Here is a 10437-nt window from a genome sequence, read left to right as displayed (position 1 = left end):
GAGCTGTCAGCACAGCCCTGACGCGGGGCTCAAACTCACCAACCGTGAGATCATGACCTGAGCCAAAGTCGGATGCTTAACCAACTGTATCACCCAGGTGCCCCAAGTTTAAATTTTTAATAAAGTTCATTCAATAATATGAAACACAAAGGACCTCAAATAGGAACCTGATTTGAATCAGTCAAAAATTATAGATACCATAGTATCTAATCTGATTGAAATAACTATTGCAAATTGTCTCAAAATAAATACATCATAGGAGTGGCTCAGTTGGTTAAGCATCTGACTCTTGATTTCACCTGAGGTCATGATCTCACAGTTCCTGAGTTGGAGCCCTGCATCGTGCTCTGTGCTGACAACGTGGAGCCTGTTTGGGATTCCCTCTCTCCTCCTCTCTGGCTCAAGCTCGTGCTCTCTCTCAAAATCAATCAATCCATCAACCACCATAAATTTCAATAGCATATTAAATATTTTATTTAAATTAAGAAATAAAATTACATTTGTTCCACCATTTCAATAAAATCTAAAACTACATACAAATAATCTATACCCAGTTCCTTGGGTTCCATATTTTAAGTATTTCAGAGGTGTCATGAAAATATATTTTTCATAATGAATACACTGTATTCCAAAATTTAGTATATAAATCCAGACATAATATATATTATATACACTGAATTTAAATAACCTAAGATAAAAATCATTTTAAGTAGAGCAATTTACCTCTCTGTAATGAAAGTCCCAACACATAGGCTATTTTGACATGTGGATTACATCTAGGAAAATCACTCTTTGTGAATACTATTCATCTTGGAGTAAAGTTCACATAAAAACATGGTCTTTGAAACGTGCTCTATTTTAGAGAAACAATAAATGTGGGCCCAATACTTGCAAAATGGTAAGTTTCTTTTAATCAAACTGATCTAATTTTAAGTTTTTAGACCATCAAGTCTCATTCAATTTCCCCTAATTTACCTAGTTACATCAATAACAGGTTTCATTTATGAGCTTGCCCTTAACCCTAAAAAACAAATTTGTTTACAACATTTCAAACTTAAAAGAATTTTAGTCTTCAATTTAAGATATATTTTTACAAGTCTAACTATAACAATTCTTCTTTCTTGCAATGCTTTATTATATAACAACTATTAAAATTTTTATTTGACTCCAGAAAATCCATTTAGATCAATGCTTTTAATGACTCTAAAAGCCTCTGAATGTATTTTATTAATATTGGAGTCAAAATTGTAGATTTCTATAGCGATATTATATCAACACCTCTTCTTTAAACTGTTTATTTCATCTTGGTTTTAAAAGTCATCAAATATTACACTGCTAAAAGATTTCTTTCTTTCTTGGCTTTGGGCTATTCAGGGTCTTACCTATCTCAAAACTTAAAAATATTGTTTTCCTATTCTAATAATACCATTTAAGCATAAATTTGAAGGGATAAAAACAAAATGTAGTTTAAAATTTTATCTTTACCACCTGTTACGACGTGTCCACCAGATCACAGGCTTTCCTCACTAGAAAAGCTAGCTTTAAACCAAATACTGATTTTCCTCCTGCAATTCACACTTGTCTATTGAATCAGTTACCCAATCTTGTTGCAGGATTTTAAATTTTCTCTTAAGAGTTCTTCGAAAAGCTTTCAAATCTGCAACACGACTATGATCCTCCCCAATGATTACATGAGACACTCCCTGAGCTAAACAAGAAACTACTTGTGCTCCATGAAATCGAAGTTCCAAAGCTGTAAAAGCTAACCTCGTCCCCTCGATTTTGGTACTCAGGTCATTAACAACAGCATACAAGTCCAAATAAATAATGTGGTGTCGAAACATACTGAGTGGGGAGTGGTCCCAGGAATATCGATATTCTAAATTAGCAATCATGGAAGCTATTTCTCCAGGACTTTGTTCGCCGGAATTTTTAATTCCTGAGAACACTTCTTTCAGTTGGTTCAAATCTGTATCAACGAAATAACTATCACCATAACAATCATATTCACGGGCAAAATGCTGCTTCGTCGATGGGCACATATGAATCATAAAGCGAGGTTGCCATGGAACACAGCTTTTGGTCTTAAAACACTCTAACAGCCACTCAGGCTTGACAACATCATGTTCATTGGAAGAAATTATGTTTTTCACCCTGATGTTCTCGGACCCTGCAATCACACAGTAGGTGTCTGGGCCTGGATTTTGTACTATATAACCCCCAAATTCCGCAAGTCTGTTCTCCAGATCGGGCTTTGGATGGCTGTTTGTTCCACTCATAACACAAAACTCCACATCTTCAAATACGTTAGAAACTTTGTTTACATTAGAAAGGTTAGGTGCTTTTAGGTGCTCAATGATTCCAACAACTTTCTTGATCCTTGGGGCAGCTTTCCGCCTCTTCTCTTGTGGTTCATCATCACCACCAACATAAAGGTGTTTGGATGCAAGCTTTCCAGATGCTTTCCCTCGAAGTTGTTCTAAGTCATCTAGGGTGGTACATTCATACCACTCTTTGTCTTCTCTGATCTTTTCAATTCGGGGGAAACGCAAGGTGCAGCCAGTTTTATACATCTCACTGGGGACGATCTCTGTTGCTTTAATCTGAACGATGACAGAATGACAAGGCTCAATGTACACTTCTGGCTTCTCTGTTCCACATAAGATGCTACTTGGTGGAGCTTTTTTATGAAAAGGCTTCCAATGCTTGGCCAATTTCAAACCCAGATCATACAGTTCTTTCATGGTATAGCCTGAACCAACACGACAGAGAGTGTGAAACATGGAGGGTTTTTCACCAGGAGGAGGTTTCTCTGCTACAGCACACAGAAAATGAGACATCATTCCGCCTCGCGAACCTTTACCCCAATAGCCCCCCACAATTAAGGTGTCCAGTTCATCCATCAACCCATCGACATACTCTGGTTTAATTTTTAACCATCCTTCACCTCTTTTGTCTGGCTTGTAAATGGATAGAGGATGTTTGATCATGATTCCCTCTTCTCTTTTGTCTATTGCTTCATTCAAAGCATCAATTACTTCTTTCTTCGTATGAGCTTGTGTTTTTTGCACTATGTCTATCCTACCTGGTATTGGTGTAAAAACACTAGTGAGAATGTCATACCTCTTTTTCAGGGTCTCACGCCCTAGCTTTTTATTATTAACCATCAGTACGTCAAAAACACAGTAACAAGTTTGCAGATCGGAATCTTCCACCATTCTCTTGATATCGAACTTATTCCCCTTTTGCATAAAAGTTTGTGTATTAGGGTTGAAGGCCATCATCTCACCATCCAGGATACAGTTTTGCACATCTGTTTTGAATGCACTGTGAATGAATGGTGTAAGAGAGCCTTCCCGTGGAGAATCTCCAAACTGATCTGTATAGTTAAACCCGTTCCGGGAGAAGTACTGATACACATCCCCATCCTTGTGCATTTGCATACGCTCACCGTCTAGCTTGGTCTCAATGTAGAAACTCTGGTGTTTCATGTCCTTCTCAATTCTCTCAATATCTGCTATGGCAGCCAGCATTGGTTTAAAGGCAGAGAATAAAGTGATAGAAATATCACTAAGTCCGACGGAAGGATCGTGCAGTTGCCTACAGACTTTTTCAAGATCCGTGGTGACATTATGCAACTCGGCAGCATCATTGTGGAATGCAGAAAATACAGATTGCTCACTAAAGCCAAGTTTCAAGTCCTTTACTATCATCCGTATAAGCCACTTTTGTTCCAGTGCCGAACTCTGACTTATAAGCTGAAGAAGACTCTTTTTTATTAGGTCCTTTCTTCTGGCAGAATTATTGCTGGCAATTGAGTCTAAAAGGTCATTTACTTGCTGTATTGTTAAACTTCCTTTCTGCAAACATCTTGGTTTCAACACGAAATACGCAATCATCGCAAAGTCTCCAGCATCTCCACGAGTTCCAGTGGGTGTCCTGTAATTTAAAAGCTTAAGGGCATCTTTTCCTTCTCTAGGTAAATTAAGCAACTCAATATAAAGTTTAGCAAGCATGGTTTCTTTGATTCCATAGGCCATTCTTTCTCTTTCGAGCTGAGGGAGAATAAGTCTCATTGCTGGATAAAAAGAGTCCCTGACATCTTTTTGGTTCTTATGAAGGGCATCATGAAATCTTCTCCAAGAATCTAAAAATTCCCTGAAGTGTCTGATTTTTTCTGCCCGTCCTTTACTTTTCTGTATTCGTTCTAAAGTTGAACATAAATCTGCAAAAGGAACGTGAGACGCAACAGTTTGTGAAGTCTGTGGGGTAGCCATAGAAGCGATGCGGAATCCTCTGCTTTAACTAATAAGGAAAAAAGAAGAACTTTAAGTCAAAGATAAACTTCAACTGAATATTTAACGTAAAGACTTCACAGACAGTGCTTCGTTCGTGATAAAAGATTTATCAACATTTGCAAAATGAAAGTGAATCAATGCTTATAAATTCTTTCCCTTTTCCACTTCTACATTTAATGAAAATCAACTATTTTACTTCAATTCTATTCTGTATTTATTACTAAAAGTATCAGCAGCCCCACTCACTACATTAGCAATATTGAAATTGACTACCTTGTCTTTCTCCGTAAACTCCAACTTCTATTGAATTAACTATTCCGTTCCTTATTCAGTGCATGATGCAAAAGAATAACAACAGAAAAAGAAGGCTCAATGCATTTCATTTCTGGCCTTCTGAGGTAAGGCCTTTCCTTTTATTTCTCCTCTTTTTCTGTCAGACTACCACACAGCCTCAGAAACAGATGTTTCTAACAAACCACCAGCTCATGGAATTGAATTTGGCTTTGCAGGAAGTTTGGACTCCTACACAGGTAGGAGTTCACCACAAAAAAAAAAAAAAGCCCAAAAAACAAACAAACAAAAAACCCCCCAAAAAACAGCTACCTTCTTCTTTAGGCCAAACAAAGCCTATGTCTGTCTGTGTTCACTTTCACATCACCACTAGCTTTACCCAATCATTCCAATCAATATTCAAATCCCAACTCAAAATAACTTCCACATGAAATCCTTACTTGACTTACCTCTTCTAACTATTTCGTCTAACTATTTACAGCTTCATAAATTTAAATTCAGTAGTACATTTTTTGGGTTCATATTCTCATCTCATGCCTGTTACCCCTAACAATTCACCGACCACATATCCACCAGGCACCGTGCTATGTTTCTGCTTTCAGAGAGCATATGTTCTGTAAAGAAAAAGGGGGTATGATGGGAACTAATTACAAAATGCTAAGTGCTGTAACAAAAGTGAATTGTCACGAGACAGTTGTCCACTGAAGTATCTTCTAAAGTCAGAGGAAATAATGAGTACCTTGCTGGGCTAGGGTCTAGACTATTTCCTAAAGTGGTCACCACAAGTGTGAAATTTCCTGAAAGTTTTAAATATTCATGCAAGTCCTATTAGAGTCTATAAGATATCAGAGCTACTATGTGATGTAAACCATAGAACACTAAAATCAACTAACTTTTCCAAAAAAGACTTCAAGAAGGGGCTCCTGGGTGGCTCAGTCAGCTGAGCATCCAACTCTTGATTTCGGCTCAGGTCATGATCTCAGGGTCGTGAAACCCAGCCCCGTGTCGGGCTCCATGCTGAGCGTGGAGCCTGTTTAAGATTCTCTCTCCTTCTGCCTCTCTTCCGCACACACATGCACTCTCCAAAAAAAACCAAAGACTTCACGTAAAATGTGTGTTCTGGGAATAAAAACCATGTTTTATCTTGTGGTTTCAGACACCTCCTGGTACATCCCCGTCAAGTCTCAGAGCAGCTGCACAGGGAGGAGGGAGCCCCGTAGCGGTCTCAGGGAGGGCGAACACAGCAGCAAACAAGCCACAGACACCATCAGTACGAGGCTACGTTGCCTAACATCTGGCATAAGAAATCACATGGCTGGTTATGGTACAGCCGTTACTACCCCACCAGTCTCCTGAGGTCAGGAGTTGTAATTTGTGTCAGTAGTGCCTGGCATTTAGTAGGTTTGTTTGCTGAACGAATTACTCAACATCTAGAGTGGAGTTCCTGGAAAAGCACACGAGAAAAGGCCAGGGGCTGATCGCATTCACTCCCCACTATGCCTGGTGGGATTCAGTCTGGTCAAAACCATTTAGCAGCTATGACTGCACAGGGCGAGTTCCACAACAGCCATTTGGTGGCCTTTAGGGGAAAAGGCTCCACTTCTCAGTCGAATTCCTAACAAAGGAAACTCAACTTCTGTCGGGTCAGTTAAGACCAAGAAATAAACCCATGAGAGACAACTTTCCTGAGACTTTTGTCTTTGAATACAGTAACTGCTTCCTCTTGAGGTGTCTTATCAGCATAACTGACCGAACCACCTGCTTATGTTTACTGTCTTACTTCACAAAACATGCCCCCTTAAGTCAGTACGCTGTGGTATATAATGTTATATTTACAATCCATATATAATGTATAAAAAATGAAGAATGAGAAATTCTTCTTTGAATGTACAAGGTGGGAATACAGTTTCTGATCTTTCTGAATATTCTACTTGGTCTCAGTTTCCTTCAACAAGTTCCAGGCAAAGACTCAAATTACTTTATAACAACACTGAAATCTAGGTAATGGGGTGGACACCCATGTATGCCAAAACTGCTATAAATACAACAAGGATTCCAAAACTAGTAACAAATGAACAGCTTTAAATATTTTTACTCATAAAATTGTACCACTGCTTTTACATGTTCCCTAATTTTATCTTCTGGATTCTGGGTTTGTTAGTTGATGTTTTTGACTTGTGGTTTGTGGTTAGGGTTCAGGCTTTCAGAGTCCAATGTTAGTTCAATTCTAGACTCAAAACTTAACAGCTGTGTGACATGGGGAAACCACTTAATTTCTCTGAGAGTCCGTGTCCTTAAGTGAAAAATGGGGTTAATAACTGCAGATGGTAACAGGAGGATGAACTCAGATAATTTACATAAGGTGCTTAACACAGTAGTTGGTAGCTGGTAAATCCTTGATCAATTTTAGGACTATACTACTTGTTGACGCAAGTAATTCTTAAAATATAAATATTATAAAATATTAAGGAAATAAGGGAGGGATATGCTTCACTTTTTGATAAAGAATAAGCAACTTTCAAGAGACTGAATACAGATCATTGATATTACAATAATGACTCATCGTCCATTCAGCAACTGCCTATATTATCCTAAAGTGACACAATGAAACATACCAGCAAGGTTGCATTCAGTGAATATGATGCTTTAGTGGTATTTTACTGCAGACAAAGTGACTGGTACAATTTAAGTTTCCTTCCTGCAGCCCCTTCAAGAAGATGCGCTTCCCTGTGAGACAAGGGGTTTACAGCAGCCTTTATACACTTGTGATATTTGGGGAGACTCTAACCGGAGAGAAACTTGTGATAGGAAAAAGCCAGAAGCCAGGAGGTTGACAGAAGACGAAAAGTAAGAGAAATAAGGTGGTTCCCTCTAAGGATACTGTATCTCTCTCCAACTGCACCGGGACAGGCCTGCAAAATCTCTGGAGGGGTCCACACCACTCCCCCAACCCCGCAAATAAAACCCGCAACGGATCCGGGGTGAACTCGCACCGGCTTGGGGGGAGGGGGTCCCCAGAACTAGACAGTCCGCAACCACAGCATCACAGCATCACAGCAGCCAGCTGCGTTCCCGAGAGGCAGGCCCCTTGCCCCCGCATCCCAAGGGTGCGGGTCTAGACCCAGAACCCCGAACCAAAGACCCGGCTTCCACCGCAGCGCGGTCGCCAGGGCGGCCCGCGACCCTCACCTGCGACTCCGGCCGGGACGAATGGCCCGAAAGACTTCCTGTCCCGAAACAAGAAAAAAAATTTAAAGACTATAAGCAATCGGTGGGCCGAAAAGACGCGGGGTGATCCCCTCCGGCTTGGGTCACCCCAGCCCAGTGTCTGCCTGCCAAACGTACCCCACCCCCGTTCGCTCCGGGGACTCCGAGCCCCCTCCTGGGCCGCGCAGCCGCACAAACACCCCACAGGACCCGAAGCCCCAGGTGCGTTCTCCAAACCGGAAGCCGCAGCCCAGGGAGCCCGTTCCACCAGCTGTTCCTGGTGCAGACGCAATCTCCACTTAAGGCCGGGGAGGCACAGACAGCAAGAAGACGTTTGCGCAGGCGCAGTCGCATCTGCAGGCCTTGAGGGCACAGGGATGATGTGCGCACGCGCAGTGACGTTCGGGTTGGGAACTGGTCCGCCTTGCATGGCTGAGGAGGACTCTAGGGAGCCTGGTGGCAGCGTGACCACAAATACAACTCCTGTTAGCCTCCCAAAGCAGCAGGTGCTCTTTGCCAGTGCTTCACCCATGAGAGTGGATTTTGTCTGAGCGAGGATTTTGTCTCCCAAGAGCACTTTGTGCACTGGCTCCTTCCTTGGAATGTGAACCTGAGTCTTCCCTGGCCTTGGTCTGCTCACTAGCAAGTGACAGCCTCGAAGAGTTCTGTTTGCTGTTATGTAAACTGTACCAATACTCATCTCATCGGTTGCTTGTGAAAGTGCCCATAACTGAAAAGGGCATCTTGCCTCCCCAAACATCAGACGTTCCATTTAAATGGAAAAATAGGCTTGTGCAAAATTGCTTAAGGCTGTCCTTTCCTATTTGTTTCTCATGATGGTATAGCTTGGATGTGAGTTCTTGTCTCCTAATACAGAAATAATACATAATTCATAAAAATACATAATATATAATTCGTAATACAGACATAAAGAGTTGCATGCCTGGAAATGAACTATGGATTCTTCTAGTGTCTGTCCAAGGAGTCAAAATAAAATTATTTGGCAAATCTTCACTGAGCACCAACCATGATATAGTAATTTGCTAGGCATTCAAGATTGAGATAAAAACAAACTCAGTCCTTATGTTCCAGGAACTGTTGATTTCTACTAATATTTTGTTTTGGTTTGTCTTCTTTCATGGAGAACTGAAAAATTATCCATGACGGTGGAAACACCTTTGAGAGTTATTTCCTCTTGCCATAAAATACTGTTGCTTTAAGGGGTGATATTTTAAGAAAGTGATATTTTGCTGCAACAGTCTCTGAGAACATTTTAGAGCTACTAAGTGCCCTTTGGGGTTGTCTAATGTTCAAAAATCTCATTTTACAAAACTGTCACTTATTTAATTCACAGCATTTGTTTGTAGCAGAGCTAGACTTAGCCCAACAACATTCAATTAATTTCCTTTTATGTCGAATGCACCTAATTTATCCAAATATTTCTCTGAAATCAGCTATGAAGTTTACAAGTCACATGATACTCTTTTGATGGTAATTTCTCCAACTACTATTCAACTGAATTATCAATTTATTTTGGAGTAGCACCCAACAATGTTGGTAACGGACCCCCCACAAGAGTCCATCTTATGAAAGGGCATTTGTGCGCATTTATACCTTGTTCAGCATCTACTGAGCTCCTATAATGTCAGAGTTTGCACTTTGTATTACTGATGGAAGAGAGGAACCATGGATTATGAAACCAAACTCCAAATTGATTCAAATCCTAGTCCATGATATTTTAGCCTTTCTAATCCTTGATTCAAAGATAATCAAGGGTTTTTCATTAAGTATCTTCTAAAGTTGCTGTGATTATTAGTTTATTTCCGTTAAGTGGTCTATCTTAGTGCCTGGCATTTATCAGGTGACAAACAACAAGAAGCTAATATCGAGAGCCTGGCTTTGACCTGAAGCTCTCCATCTGACGGCAAGATACATGTTTTTTTGTTTTGTTCTGTCTTGTTTTTTTAAATATGAAATATTCTTTGTATATATAAAATAGGGGACAGAGAATAGGGAATGACGGAGGGTGGGGGGGATCAGACATCTGTAGATAAACAATTTAGTACAACTTGGTGCCTTGGCCCCTTTGTGTGGACACGTCCCAGGCCCTGGGCTCTAGCAGTGTTCCCTGGTCTTGTGCTTTTGGAAAAGTTGCAAAAGTAAGATAATTTTGCATTCCTTTTCTTTAAAAGGCCCTCTAAATCTCCTCACGTTCAGGCCTCATAAAACCTCCATCTGCCCGTGAAGGTCCATTCTGATAGAGGTAGGGGAGGGCTGGGTTGGGAGAAAACAGAAACAAAATAAGTTACGGATGCGTTTTTAATGAAGTACCGGAACCCACGGTACATACCCCTCCTAACTCTATTGGGCAGACACGCTGTTTTAGGTAATTAATCCTAATCTGTGTACACGCTTAGAGCTGTGTCCCAAAAGGAAATCTGGTGCGTTACCAACACTCACCCTGGGGGCCTCGGATGAGGGGCAGGAGGCCTCCAGGTGCCCCGGGCTCAGAAGCCGCCGGGTCAGGTCGCCCACCGCGAGTTCCAGCTTGCCGGCGGCCAGGCTCCAACGTATCTTGTCCGTGCCGGCTACCGTCGCCGGGGACTCCCCCGACTGTGGTTTGTGCGCATGCCCGGGAGGG

General features: G+C 41.1%; 1 protein-coding gene across 3 annotated transcripts; it reads right to left on the bottom strand.

The window, feature by feature from the left end:
* Positions 1–450: 450 nt before the first annotated feature.
* On the bottom strand, positions 451–10409 carry LIG4 (DNA ligase 4). 3 transcript variants are annotated; one of them, XM_019443914.2, is made up of 4 exons: positions 10257–10409; positions 7935–8663; positions 7779–7816; positions 451–4305 (listed from the first exon to the last, which is right to left on the bottom strand). In XM_019443914.2, the coding sequence occupies exon 4, from the start codon at positions 4275–4277 to the stop codon at positions 1542–1544; it is 2736 nt and encodes a 911-aa protein (XP_019299459.1). In that variant the 5' UTR covers positions 4278–4305; positions 7779–7816; positions 7935–8663; positions 10257–10409; the 3' UTR covers positions 451–1541. The 3 variants fall into 3 exon arrangements, with proteins under 3 accessions (XP_019299459.1, XP_019299460.1, XP_019299458.1); XM_019443915.2 differs by lacking the exon at positions 7779–7816; XM_019443913.2 differs by lacking the exons at positions 7779–7816; positions 7935–8663.
* Positions 10410–10437: the final 28 nt, after the last annotated feature.

The sequence above is a fragment of the Panthera pardus genome, unplaced genomic scaffold (assembly GCF_024362965.1).
Source record: "Panthera pardus isolate Hobbes unplaced genomic scaffold, ASM2436296v1 HiC_scaffold_1, whole genome shotgun sequence".
Taxonomy (NCBI): domain Eukaryota; kingdom Metazoa; phylum Chordata; class Mammalia; order Carnivora; family Felidae; genus Panthera; species Panthera pardus.
Note: the sequence above shows the minus strand (reverse complement) of the source record. Positions and strands in the feature narration are given on the sequence as shown.

What these genes read in the sequence shown, in the direction of transcription:
- LIG4 (XM_019443914.2), bottom strand. Translation starts at nt 4,277, where the DNA reads ATGGCTACCCCACAGACTTCACAAACTGTTGCGTCTCACGTTCCTTTT.